Below are 12,868 nucleotides of genomic sequence, written 5' to 3'. Positions count from 1 at the left end.
CCACCCTGTAAAGTCCACGTTCCCAAATAATCCATTTACCGCTATGTAAGCTAGAGGGTGGCTATCATTACCATGTTGCAGCGTGTCGTTTGGTTCTCAGAAGACCATATAGCCTGTGTGCGCACGTGACCTCGTGATGACCCGAAGTGGGGCTGATGCTGTAGCTCCGAGTCTTATACGTCAGCGTCCACGCTCAATACATGTTGACAATCACTACCAATGCACAGACGCCTGGTTTGTTCCTTGGTAAAACGCATCCCAACCTCGACTCAACCCAGCCCTTGCAGCACAGTCCAATTATTCAATCAGACTGTACTCAACAGCTTCCTCCCACGCACCTTTCATACCCGTACACGACTCCGCGCAGCCTACAACATGCCGCAAGAACCAAAGATCATCAAGGTAGAAGAGCTTCCTGCAACCGAGGCCAAGTGGATCGAGTTCCAGAAAATCTCATGGCAAGATCAAACGGGTAGAGATCGCGTCTGGGAAGCCGCGGCACGCAAGACACGGGGCAAGGCAGGCGTCGATGCTGTAGCCATAACAACAATCATCCGCCACCCCTCGCGCCCGCCTTCCACTATTATCATCCTGCAGTACCGCCCGCCTGTCAACGCCGTCTGCGTCGAGCTTCCTGCCGGCCTAGTTGACGAGAAGGAGTCACCTAGTGAGGCCAGCGTACGAGAGCTACACGAAGAGACTGGGTACAAGGGCAAGTTGGCCTTTATCAGCCCGACTATCGTCTCGGATCCTGGTCTGAGCACGGCGAACATGCAGCTGGCCATGGTGGAGATCAACTTGAAGGAAGGTGACAAGGAGCCAGAGCAGGTGCTTGACGATGGCGAGTTCATCGAGAGAGTGGTGGTTCCGATTGATGAATTATACGATCGCCTAGTCAGGTACGACCAGGAGGGCAAGACTATCGATGCACGGCTCTGGCATTGGGCTGCAGGATGGCATGCTGCAAAGACTATGCTATGAGGAGGCTTTTCTGGGTCTGAAGCATTCATTTCGTAGGCAACATTAAAGCCTCACTCTACGTTACAATTGCGCCTTCTTGCTAATTATTCGACTCACAAGCACAATGGGCGGTGTGGTGCTAAACGTCACGGAAACACCTAATACCGGAAGTGCCAAGAGACTGGTGAACTACTCACAGTATTGTTCGACTTCTTGAGCACATTAGACAAACACCCAATATCTGAGGCATTCAATTCTCCCATGACCCAACAACGTGATCTCTGATTTCAAACAACTCGATAGTCGCCGTGTTCTGTTTCATGCTCTCCAATTACTCCAGCAAACGCTTTCAGTCTTCTGAGTGCCCTCATTCTCCCCGTGCGCCTACCGCCTCCCACTCCACATACGTATTTGTCGCGAAGATGCTCACATATGTTTTCCGATCGCAATACCGGTAGGAGCACACTGGAATAGCGCCATTAGCGCCAAATCAGTGGCTTATAACATGTGATCTCCCTCTTGTTCCTTCCTTCTATATCAGCCTCGACTTCCTTGGTTTGCATCTCTCTCCGAAGGTTATTTCTATATAGCACTCGATCTTACTCACTTACCTCGCTTACCAGATCTTTCAGAAACAACCAGATCCATTTGTCAAGTACAATATGTACTCTTCCAAATTCTTCGCTGGTAAGAGTCTCCTTGACCCCCGTTACCTTCTCAACACTGACCATGTCCAGTGGCGCCCGGCTTCCTGACTGTACTCCTAAACGCTGCACCGACTTCTCCAAATCCCAACCTTATGTCTAAGGATTGGCGCCATGTCCTCACCCCAGACAACTTCCTGGCTTCTACTATCGAACCAGGCTCATCAATGGCCTCCGTTCTGGTCCCTGGCATGGCGAGCGATCCAAATGTCCCTCAGATTCGCGGTGAAGTTAGGAATCATTGTTCTTTCTCTGTCTGGGCTCGTCTCTCAATCTCCCCAATCAGCTCTGGACCTAGCCACGAGAAATGCGACAACCTCGGCGAAACCAGCATGGTCGAAATCAAGCCGGGCCAGAGATATAAGGCGCCTTTCCCATGCCAGATGAATCAGTGTGGTCACGTCAGTACGTATTCTCACACGTCTTGCATTCGACCCCATGCCATTCTCAACAACACCGATTGACGAACATACAGTCAAGGTCGCCTACCACCCAGCGGATCTACGCGTCTACCAAATTGAGTATTCTGTGGACAGCCATGATGGCCGCATGTGGTACAACCTTTCCGCTGAGGACGGCGCGCCTTTCCAAGATGTTGAGCGCTATCTGGGTGGCCGCGGCCCTACTTGCCCTTTCGTGCATTGCGCACCCGGCCAGTACGGTAAAGACCCGGTCCATGGATGCGATTGGCCGCTCCAACCCTTGTGTAATAGCCTGGGCAGTGTCGTCGCTGTCATCTGTGGAAGGCTTTAGGGTCGCCGAGATGAGGTCAGCATTTGACGTTGGTTATAGATCTCCAGGAGAGCATGTAAGTCATACGGATGCCATGAGGCATATGGAGCGTGTGGACTTAAGATATCAGGACGTTCCGATATACATCAATTTTGGCGATATATGGACATAGTACAAACATCTCGAATTGACACCTCATGTGGACACCTGAAAACGTCGCCTTCTTGTTCTTATTTTGGTACGTAACACTGCAGGGATTACCACTCACTAATCTGTCTCGTGGTGGGGTGGTTTTCTTCCCCAAATCGATGGCTACGAATCATCAGCCATCCCAGCATCTGTAATTCTTGCTCTACCGTATCTCCTGCTTCCTTCTCTCTCTTGCTAATTGTTCGCCGTCTTATCATTGTAGTAATGCACAGTCTGATCAGCACACCCACTTGGCGTCTGATACAAGTAGTTACCCAAGTTGATATACAGTTTCTGCCCAGTGCACACATACCATGCACTCTTGTTCGGGCGATTGACACCAGAAACACTCCATTGGAGATCGTCCCCACCCCATGCAAACGTTCCGTACGTGTTCTTGCTCTCGGAGAAGCTAACAGCAAGAGACATGCCGTTTATAGAGCGCTCCTCGGATACCACAGCATAGAGAAGCTTGACAGGCTCACCGGGAGCGGATACTAATTCAACTAGTTGACCGTCAACGACTTGAAACTGGCCGGCTGTGGTGTAGTCGCCTAGGAGGGCTGATCCTGTCGAGTAGAGGGGTTTGGTTTGGAAGTATTTATGGAAGTTGGGCGCGGCGACTGCGCGGATCCAATAGTAGCCGCTCTGAAGTGTCTTGCCCGGCCCGGTTCCCGATGGGGTGCTGCTGACAGTGGGTGCACCTGGAGAGACTGTTGTAAAGGTTGTAGGTGTTGGTTGTGGCACAGGGTCGGGTTGTGGCTCCGCAGTGGGCGCCGGGGCTGCACCGGGTTGGCATTGAGAGTAGTAGTCACTTGAAGATCATCAGATGTGTCGTGAGAGAAGGATACAACCAGTTTCTCACTTAATCTTGACGCAGCCTGCACCTGAACCGCACGTGGTCTCACCAGACCAACTAATACCACCACCTGATCTTTCATTAGCAAAGGCCTACATACGACTTCGAGACGAGCGTACATTGCTGCCAATCTCCCACAGCAGCATAAGCAGTGCTAGTTAACAAGGCTAACAGAGCCGCAGTTGAGTACTGCATGTTGAGTTTGTGATTAATGGTGCTTTAAACAGATGATGAATTTGCTGAATCTTCCCAAGAAATGACCAGCTGAAGGTATGCAACACCGATACCATATATCTTCTATGTGTATTCCAGAATGTCACCATGTGACCGCATATAGTGCATGACCCAAATATAAGTCGGACCGTGGTCGCCGCATAAAGTGGCTAAAGTGCAATATGCCTGCAAGCGAGCACCAGAACCCAGGAACGAGGCTGAACAGCAATATGCTTGTGCGACACCAAATTGCTTAATCAATATTCCGAGTCTTGAGAGGCTCAAATCCAATCCTTGTGGCAGTAGCGAATACGAAGGTTGGCAACGGAACGTGTAGCCCGGACACAGCTCCTATCGCGTATAACGGAGGCTTATTGGACGCTCTCCCGGAAGTCTGCAATGTCGACCTAGTCATACTTTTCGCGTTTTTGGGCGTAAAGATTCGCTGGTGTGTCCCGTGAATCATATCGCAACCTTGGAACGAGTGCTCTCGCTAATTTGCGAAGGTTGTATCGATGACTTGAGGCCTGTCATATCAGACACGATATGCAAGTGTATTTCTCATCGTTGCGCGATCGTTCGAAAGCTTTTAGACCACCAAGAGTGGTTCTCCTCAACTTCGGATTCGGGCGAAAACACGTCTTCTCTTTCCTTCCCGACTTTTCATTCCACCTCAGAAACCCCACTAATCGGCTCCGGTCGCGAAGAAAACACAATCTTGTACCTCACCACCTCTACAATCTCCAGCTCTTCCTCCTTCGCACCGTCCTCTTGTTCAAGCCCACCCATGGCTACATCTTCAACATCTGTCTTTTCTTTCTTGCGCATGACCCCATATGGCTTGGGCAACTTCTTGCACTCGCCTGTCATGCGCTGGCCTTTGCCAATGTACATGTATACGCGTTTCATCCATTTTGTGTCGCTCGGATCGTTGATGTTGGGATTGTAGTATGGAAAGACGAGCTTTCCAACTTGTGTAGAGGGCCCGGAGAATTCTGTAGGCGTTGGGAAGTGGATTGTGCCTTGAATTTCTATGAGTGCTAGGCCAGAGGGTGTGTGGAGGAGCTGTGGAAGAGGATTCTCGGCGCGAGAGGGTGTTGCCGAAGGAAGGTGAATCGGCACCGAAGGCATGTTGAAGGTCTAATGGAGGAATGTAGTACTCTTGCGTTTTCTGGTGGCGAACCTAAGCGAATGTTGTGTGGTGGAGGTGGTGCTGGACGAGGGTCACGCCCGTGTCGAAAGGTACGCGACGCGTGGGATTTTGGTGGGGCGAGCGCGTAGCATGATGATGGGCAACGATCTCTGAGATAGGCTTGCGATACATCACTAGGCACTCATGAGAGCTGTGACTGTAAGTCTGTGACACTCCAAAGAAGGCATGGAAAATTAACGTTATTGATGCATTTCGTTTGATCATAGGTATAAGTTACACCGTCATGCCGAGTTCAGCCCCTAGCACCATACCGAAAGCTCCTGCAGTACCACATCCTTTAAAATTTGCTGTGCTCATACGTCTAGCACTCTCCCCTGGACTTGCAAGCAAAATCCATAAGCATGGCTCAGACAGATTTCCTACTACGCCTCTAACTCGAATCAGGAAGCAGACCCAACATCCAATGCAATGTACATCGTACAGTCGTAACAAAGTAACTGGCAGTCGTTTACATCATACCAAGATCTTCCATGGCTTTTGAGTAGCTGTCCCAATCGGTAAGCGCACCGAGAGCACGGCGCTGGTGTGCGCTGAGGAGCGTGAGACCGTAAACGTAACTTGCGTTGACCCATCCGAAGCTGATCAATGTTAGTCGTGAATGAACAAGAATGTAAGGATTGGACATACCCTTCGCGAGGAACACCCTTGAAGTCACTGCCTTGGTTACCGTACTCGGCCTCCACCCTGTGAGGATCAATCTTCCTCGTGACATCGTATTTCTCAACAACGACGCCGTTGAAGTCAACAAATGCCTTGGTGACCATGAAGAGCCAGCGGTAAGCCAGGCGTTGGGCTTCTGCATCGTACCCGTATCGCTGCATACCGACCCAAGCGAGCATCTGCTGCGGCGCCCAGCCAAATGGATAATCCCACTGACGGTTGGGGCGGTCAAGGCCGACTTTGCCGCGCGATTTCTCTGTACCCGAAACAAGCCCACCAAATGCCTCCAGCTTAGGGAGGGCTTTCTCCACAAGAATGCTAGCCTGGCGAGGAGTAGCAAGACCAGACCACATGGGCCAGAAAGTGGTGGCACTCTCGTAGCCGGTGCGTTCTTGCTTGACTGTATTGTAGTCGAAGTACATGCCAGCTTCTTCATCCCAGAGATACTTGTCTACCTGAACGCGGCGTTTTCTAGCGCGGCGCTCCCACGTGGCAGAGTTCTCAACGTGGCCAGGCTTCATGTCACCAGTGCGGAAGCCGTCTGGGATCTCAAGCTTGTCACCGAAGTGATTGCGGATGCAACGGCCAATGTCGACTTCGTACTTGTAAAGAAGCGCATTGATGTCGACAACTGCAAGATCTGCGGCGACCCTCTCTAAACGGTATGAAGTGTCGTGGCCAGATTCACGTACAGCACGGTCATGTAGGAAATAATCGTCAAGCTCAGGCTCTTCGACACGTCCGTTGTTGTATGCATCGACGAACTCCTTAAATGTCATACCATGCTTCTCAGCATACGGCATCAAAACATGGTGGAAATGGCTGGCTTCCGTCTCAGGTGGCACACCTCGTCCGCCAGGCCGGTACCTGGTGAGCCCAGTAACGGGGTCTAGGCGAGGCGCGCTCATCCAAACTGAGTGGTATTCCTTGATGGCAGCAAGGATGGCTTCGCGTAGGAAATCGAGCGCACCAGGCTCATGCTTGATGCGTTCATAGCATCGCAGAGCCATATCGGTGAGGAAGGGAGGCTGAGATCGGCAAAGGTAGTAAGTGCGGTTTGCGTTGAGGATCTTGTTGTAGTGCTTGATGCAGAAGCAGAAGTGAATGACCATGGACTTGACTAGGTCAACACGGTCGTTGACGAGGAGACCGAGCGACTCCATATAGCTGTCCCATCCGTAGAGCTCGTTGAAGCGGCCACCTGGGACGACGAACGGCAGACCCCTGAGGTCCTTCTTCTTCGTCTCTGGGTCTATCCATTCTTCCATAGCAATAGCGAGCAGACCGGGTGCCTTGTTCAGATCGCGCACGTAATCGTTGTTGTCGCAATCCTTGTCCAGCCAGATGACATCCAGACGCATGTCGGGATGCTCACGAGCAATGCGGGTGTAGTACTCGTGCTGCTCAGGTGCGCCCTGGGGGATGTATATACGCGGACGTGGGTCGTCTGTCCAGTCCTTGGGATCGACACCGACTTTGGCAATATTGGAGCCGTCGATGCGGCGTGTGAGACCGTCCCAGAAGGAGAATTGGATGAGGCGACTCAGGCGGTTTACAGGATTCTCGTTCAAGCGTGACTCGTCAAGCACGATGGTCTTGCGACCGTAGTCTTTTGCGAGTGTGAGCTCCTGGAGCAGGTTCGAGAGCATGTAGGTGCCGCGGACATCGTGCTTCTTGAAGGCGTTGGAGCCAAGAGTACCGAGAGACAAGGTCTGTGTCTTGTCAGCCGTGTTCTCTCTAGAGATGCATCATGTCGTACCTTGGGTCCCTTGTCGTCTATTGTGATCTGGTAGTTCTGGTCCGAGTCTTCGCGAGCGAGAAGCTGCTGGAGCGTTTCTTCAACGTTGATCTTGAAGCGGCGAGGCTGCAGGGAGATTTCATCTGGTATTATCAGCACATGTCGCGTCAGGTGTGCTGTGGAAGGCACGCACCGTGACTGATGCGTCGGCCAGCAATGGCACCCTCGGCAATTGGGGCATTGCGAGTGGAATTGTCTACGTTCTGCACTCAATTAGTGCCATCACAACAGTAGGACAAGGGAGGGTCGCGATACTCACAGCGGAGTAGGTCCTGGCTCTGGTATGCTTCCGCGAGTGACTCTCGCCATAGTATATGTGCGGTGCAGCGTACGGGTCGAGAACAGTCGAAGCTCGGCGGGGCTTGGAAGATTGCGAGCTCATGCTACGGGGGAGTTGGGGCGAAGACACCAGTCAATGGGTGCAGGGTTGGGTGGTGAAGATGGTGAAGATGGTGCTACGGCGTAGGTAGGTACTTCTCTGGGGTTAGCTGGAACGGTGGTCGAGGGCTGGGGTGGGGGTGGGGCGGGACCTTTGTATGAAGATGCTTCAGACTATAGGGACGGAGAAGCAGCGGTCACACGACGATATGTTGTAAGTGCTAGTACGGGTGGCGTATGCGGTGTAGGACTGGAGAGAAAAGACGGGTTTCCAATGGGCGGGAGGTAGTAGTTTTGAGGGATTCAAGGCCGGCAGGTCCGCCGATGGCTATAGAAATGCATAGCAGCAGGCGTCAGTGGTGGGTCTGCTATCACGATAGGCAATGACAGACCAGGCGGTGAAGAAGCTGCATTGTGCCAGAACCAAGCGGCGTGACTGCTACCAATGCTTCATACAGGCGGCATGATGCTGAGCGAGCGAACACGTCCAGAGGATCCCGTGCACCTCGGAACCCCTGGGCGTACCTGCCTCATCACCATCACCACCTGCACCCTCGCGACTTCCACGCGGGCGCCGAGCTTTTTGCCGCTCCCTCGCAGCGCCCCACCGGTACGTCATTGCCCGGCCTCGTGCTCCAACAATCGAGCAATCGAGTCGTCTTTTGTTCTTCGCACCCGGCAATCCATCTTGTTGAGCTTCAATGCCTTCCTGTCTGTGGAATTTTGTTTTTGTCCTGCCTAACTCTGGACGCACCTTCAAAAGGGTTGCGCGTACTGTGACTGGCTCGGTTGCTGGGTCAGGCGGTGCTTGTCCGTCAGCCTGCAGGACGTCCCCCACGGCATGCATGGACGAGTCCGCAGTACATCCGCAACACCATCGTGACCTCCGAACAAGACGGCTCTTACTCACGGCCCATACGTGGGCTGAGCTTGTCGCCTGAGATTTCCTCATCAGGTCGTCGAGTCTAGATGTTCGTCGGCCCTTGATGCATCTCCTGATGGTCCTCTCCACATCTCAACCAATGCGAGACAATTATCCTCTCATGTTTCATATCCGGCTCTCCAAGCTTGGCCGTCTGGACTCCGGTCTTCGGGTACTGTAGGGTCACACTGCACAAGTTGCAAGGTACATGTAGCTCATGTTTGTCGAAAAAGGCTTATCAAGGCCGTCTTTTCTTGGTATAATATGTACATTAAACACTACAAAGTCGTGCTTTTTCCGTCGAGTTTTGAGTGGCTCTGCCATTGGCTTCGTGACAAAAGAGATGATTCCGCAGTCTTCCATGGTATCCGTGATCCCCCAACGCCTTCGCTAATAAACATATACACAAGAAAAATGTAGAGACCGACAGGCCAGCCAATAAATAACTTTTTTTTTAAACTTCAATCTTCTTCGCAGCTTGCTTTCGACTCCTCCTCATGCTTCGCCAGCTCCATTTTCCACCTTTGCTTTCCGGTACTGGTGCGCCCAATGTAGACGAATCTGGCCGGGGCATGTCGACGTTGCTGCTCCAGCTGCTTGAGGCTGTCTCGAGTGATGTGGCGTTGGAAGCCGTTCTTGACATGTCGACGCTGTATGCGCTCTCGTATGACCTGAGTTTGGATTTTGGCCTTGATGGGAGGGGCTCTTGTAGTGCGAGGAAGCCAGAGGCGAAGCACCCGCCGTACGCCTTCAAGACCTCCAACGATGCTGCTCTTCTCAAGGCGATGGTCTCTCTTTGGCTTTCCACGTTTCCATCGTCTGACTCAGCAAAGTCACCGTCATATCGGTAGTAAAGTTGGTCATCCATTTCACAAGCACTATCGAGCTGTTGTACTGTTAGCAGTGACCTGATAAAGACGTCATCCAAGGTCAGAACATACCTTCTTGTGGGTGGCAGTATGTGTTCGCAAGTTCTCCTCGGTGAGTTGGGTTTGCTTGAAGCAGGTTTCCCAGTTGGGTGTGCGTCCAAGGTTCTGGTACATGTTGGCTGGTGGTTGGTAGAATGCTCCGATGTATGTTGATGATTGATTGTATTGGTGGTCGAGGGTCTTGATGTAAGGCTAGTAGTTGTTGCTGTGCTGGGCTTTGAGTTTGACTGAACCAAAAGGCTAGGGCGATCAAGTGTTATATACCGAGCGTGACTTGGGTAAGGAATCAGGATGGCATCCACCCCAGCATGCGCCATAGCGCCGCGCTCGCCGATTGACCCCAGGGATCGCGCCCAAAAACGTGGTACATGGCTGCGGCTCTACCGTTTCCGTCATTTCACGCTCTGACCAGATCAGCGTTCGTTGCTTTTAGTTGCCGTCTGCGCAGGGGCCCCATGGCAGATGCTAGTGTGCTGAGCCTAGGGGCTGGCTGTTCAGGCCTGCACAAACTCCACAATCTCGAGAAGCGTGGCGCCTCTACACGACGAACCTATCACAAGCGTCAGACATGGCATAATTCAAGCCTCAACCCCTCCTGCTGCAATCTGATCGCGGACGCCGATCAGCCACGGATTGGGAACTTGCACCAGACGCCTCAGCCGCACCTTCTGGTCAGTCTGCTGTCAATCTTCCTTACACGCAAGCATGCAGCCCTCAACGCCAGCATGATAGTCCAGACTGACAGCTCACCTGACGTAGATAGCGCAATGTCTGTATCTGGGGTAGGTAAGCGAGAGATTCTGTAACGAAAAGCACAGTGGGCATCTGGCCTTCTCGCACGTTCAACATTTCGAAACAACAGCAGCTCATGGCCAAATCTCACCGCCCGCCCTGTCATCGTGGTACAACGCGTCTGGGAGACGTGTACCCCTCCACCTCACGGACGCTGGGCTAACTGCATGTTTCGAGGCGCCAAGGGCGGTGAGAGTAGTATTTGACAGCTGTAGCAAAAAGCACCAAACTGCCTAGCGCAGCGCGCCCCATGCGCCGAACGATGGATCCGCTACCATGTCGAGATCATGGTCCTGTGATGCTGTAGCCTGTTCCTGAGAAGATGCATGGAAGTGGTGGTGCGATGCCTGATGGGGATGCGACGCAGGAACAAACTTCTGGGCCGTCTGTTGGCGGGGCTCTCCACCAATCCACTCTCGCATGCTGCCTGGCGATCATTGCCAAGTGTCAGCCTGAATCATGGCCATATGCTCGTCATGATTGCCAGCTCACAACTTCGGTCTTTCTGCAAACTATCTTGACCCCTCTGTTGAAAGCAATAGACGATGGGGGTGGGGATCATTCTGTTCAATATTCACGCGCTGGAATGTGCCGTCTTCTCAACCACAAGCCACTTTCTCGGAGTCAGCGACCACCTCAGCTAGCCAGAGTCGTACCCCTGCCCAGGTTTGCTAGCGTGAAGCTCCTCCTAGTGGCTGGCTCCCATCTGAGAGGCCGAACAGTTGCCGTAGATACCTATCGCTCCGGATCGCGGCCGAACGAATGAGCCCTCTCCCTTGGGCGCTGGGTCCAGTCAAGCAATCTGATCTCTGATCTCCCGCGAACCAGGCACCCATTTGGCCATGTACCTCGCATTCGGGACTAATGCACCCTTGTGCGAGAAACAGTCAATCGGACAGCAACGTTTATGAGACATCAACACCAACGCTCGTCTCACTTCTCTCGGGATATGGTAGGACGGTAGACAACACCTGCCTTTCCTGAACAGACCTGCCATGCATCGCGCGCACTGCGACAGCAGCCCAATGCCATCATCACACATTCTGCCCGATTCGCGTTCGCATCGTGACGATGACCCATCAATGATTACTCTGTACCCTGCTGCCAACACTGCAGCATCTTGGAGTTGCCTTCTGCGGAATACTGTGCGAACCCACAGATCCAATATGCGCAGCCTCGCCGAACTGTCAGGCATCATTTCCAAATCAATGAACCCCAGTCCCGTTTTCTGTCCAATGACGCTTTCACCCTTTTAGCCCCGGTACACATCCAGCAAGCCGGCGACCTAATCCTCGTACAACAGTTATACCCATGATGCAAATCTTCACAAATGTCCATGTTCACGATCGCGATTTCCCATCTCAACTGACTCGATACCCCAGTCCGGATCATCCAACTCCGCGGACTTCTAGATCGCCGACGACAGATCAGGAGCGGATTATAGTGGGATGCAGGATTCCACCCCCAGTCCAATACACAGATATCGTGATGAGAATAGCCGCCCTGCCTCTTGACCCGCCTGCCTGGTCGCCGGCCAGATCCACCGGTAGCGCAAATCTATGTGTGACGTGGTACCCGTCTGTAAAGAGAAGGAGTTTGGGCCCCCTTAGAGGAGTAGAGTGGAGATCTGTGCGACTGTACATATGTTTCGGCTCTTCTCCCACTGCATGCCTTCTGCCCGATGATGAGGCTCGGTGGATCTACGGATCGAAGCCTGGGTCTTAGGAACAAAAAAGTATAATGGGAGCTGTGGCGCATGCTACCACCACCGCCATTTGCGACTCGGTGAGTATTCGGTGGACGGTTGTTTTTCTTCCACTTTCCTTCGGCAGTCTGGATTCTGCCGCTGCGCTCTCATCGGACCTTTTTTCTTCTCTGTCGAGTAATTGCATTTGAGCGCACAAGGTGAGTTGGGCCTAGATGCTATGCGTTCGATCCCAACATCTTCATGTTTCCTGTTAAAATCGGTGCCTTGTGCGCTGTTTGAAATCGCGAGATGAGCTGACAAGAAAGCAAGGTCGGGTCAATCTAGAGCCGGTCTTTACATTCGCAAATATCAAATCTTGTCAACATGGATATAGGTTCAAACTACCCAGTTTAGCCAGGTTATCCCAAGAACTGAACTCCATACGCCGGTCCTCGCTTCATTAACAACACACAACCTTACATCTCCCGTCTCACTTCTATCGCGAGAAATTAGTACGTGTCGCAGCTACATGAGAGTTTTACTTATTACTTACCTGCCTTGCGCATTACCTCGGTTTCGCTGCTGCTCTGGTTGTTCAAGCAGCACGGCCGTACACTTCGGCGACATCAGCTAGCCACCTATCCAAGTGTTGTCTAATATGCAGATGTGCATGCGGCATGCGTAAGTGCGGATGTGGAATGTGGAAGTGGTACTGCATCGTGTCTGTGCTGAACTTGAAAGATTGGTAACGTAGTTCACAAGCGAGTGACGCACCCAAGCGAGTGACGCACTTTTGCCAAGACCTCACCAAAACCACGACTGCGCACGACAG

General features: G+C 52.4%; 7 protein-coding genes across 7 annotated transcripts; 2 read left to right on the top strand and 5 right to left on the bottom strand.

Annotated features, from left to right (window-relative positions):
* Window positions 1-375: 375 nt before the first annotated feature.
* Window positions 376-981, top strand: AA0111_g3410 (hypothetical protein; the record flags this gene model as incomplete). Its single annotated transcript, XM_028649292.1, has 1 exon — window positions 376-981. One exon carries the CDS (start codon window positions 376-378, stop codon window positions 979-981), a length of 606 nt encoding a protein of 201 aa, XP_028509100.1.
* A 641-nt stretch (window positions 982-1,622) lies between these two features.
* AA0111_g3409 (hypothetical protein) lies at window positions 1,623-2,417 on the top strand (the record flags this gene model as incomplete). The annotated part of the gene is made up of 3 exons (XM_028649290.1): window positions 1,623-1,647; window positions 1,698-2,069; window positions 2,140-2,417. 3 exons carry the CDS (start codon window positions 1,623-1,625, stop codon window positions 2,415-2,417), a joined length of 675 nt encoding a protein of 224 aa, XP_028509029.1.
* Window positions 2,418-2,780: 363 nt separating this feature from the next.
* Window positions 2,781-3,639, bottom strand: AA0111_g3408 (hypothetical protein; the record flags this gene model as incomplete). The annotated part of the gene is made up of 3 exons (XM_028649289.1): window positions 2,781-3,399; window positions 3,451-3,514; window positions 3,564-3,639. The coding sequence occupies 3 exons, from the start codon at window positions 3,637-3,639 to the stop codon at window positions 2,781-2,783; spliced, it is 759 nt and encodes a 252-aa protein (XP_028509050.1).
* A 681-nt stretch (window positions 3,640-4,320) lies between these two features.
* AA0111_g3407 (hypothetical protein) lies at window positions 4,321-4,788 on the bottom strand (the record flags this gene model as incomplete). The annotated part of the gene is made up of 1 exon (XM_028649288.1): window positions 4,321-4,788. The coding sequence occupies one exon, from the start codon at window positions 4,786-4,788 to the stop codon at window positions 4,321-4,323; it is 468 nt and encodes a 155-aa protein (XP_028509027.1).
* Window positions 4,789-5,318: 530 nt separating this feature from the next.
* Window positions 5,319-7,710, bottom strand: AA0111_g3406 (Neutral trehalase; the record flags this gene model as incomplete). Its single annotated transcript, XM_028649287.1, has 5 exons — window positions 5,319-5,448; window positions 5,498-7,242; window positions 7,290-7,411; window positions 7,462-7,531; window positions 7,588-7,710. 5 exons carry the CDS (start codon window positions 7,708-7,710, stop codon window positions 5,319-5,321), a joined length of 2,190 nt encoding a protein of 729 aa, XP_028509028.1.
* Window positions 7,711-9,082: 1,372 nt separating this feature from the next.
* AA0111_g3405 (hypothetical protein) lies at window positions 9,083-9,671 on the bottom strand (the record flags this gene model as incomplete). The annotated part of the gene is made up of 2 exons (XM_028649286.1): window positions 9,083-9,514; window positions 9,570-9,671. 2 exons carry the CDS (start codon window positions 9,669-9,671, stop codon window positions 9,083-9,085), a joined length of 534 nt encoding a protein of 177 aa, XP_028509048.1.
* Window positions 9,672-10,582: 911 nt separating this feature from the next.
* Window positions 10,583-10,771, bottom strand: AA0111_g3404 (hypothetical protein; the record flags this gene model as incomplete). The annotated part of the gene is made up of 1 exon (XM_028649285.1): window positions 10,583-10,771. One exon carries the CDS (start codon window positions 10,769-10,771, stop codon window positions 10,583-10,585), a length of 189 nt encoding a protein of 62 aa, XP_028509049.1.
* Between the last annotated feature and the right edge of the window lie 2,097 nt (window positions 10,772-12,868).

The sequence above is a fragment of the Alternaria arborescens genome (genome assembly GCF_004154835.1).
Source record: "Alternaria arborescens strain FERA 675 chromosome Unknown contig_6, whole genome shotgun sequence".
Classification (NCBI taxonomy): Eukaryota; Fungi; Ascomycota; class Dothideomycetes; order Pleosporales; family Pleosporaceae; genus Alternaria; species Alternaria arborescens.
Note: the sequence above shows the minus strand (reverse complement) of the source record. Positions and strands in the feature narration are given on the sequence as shown.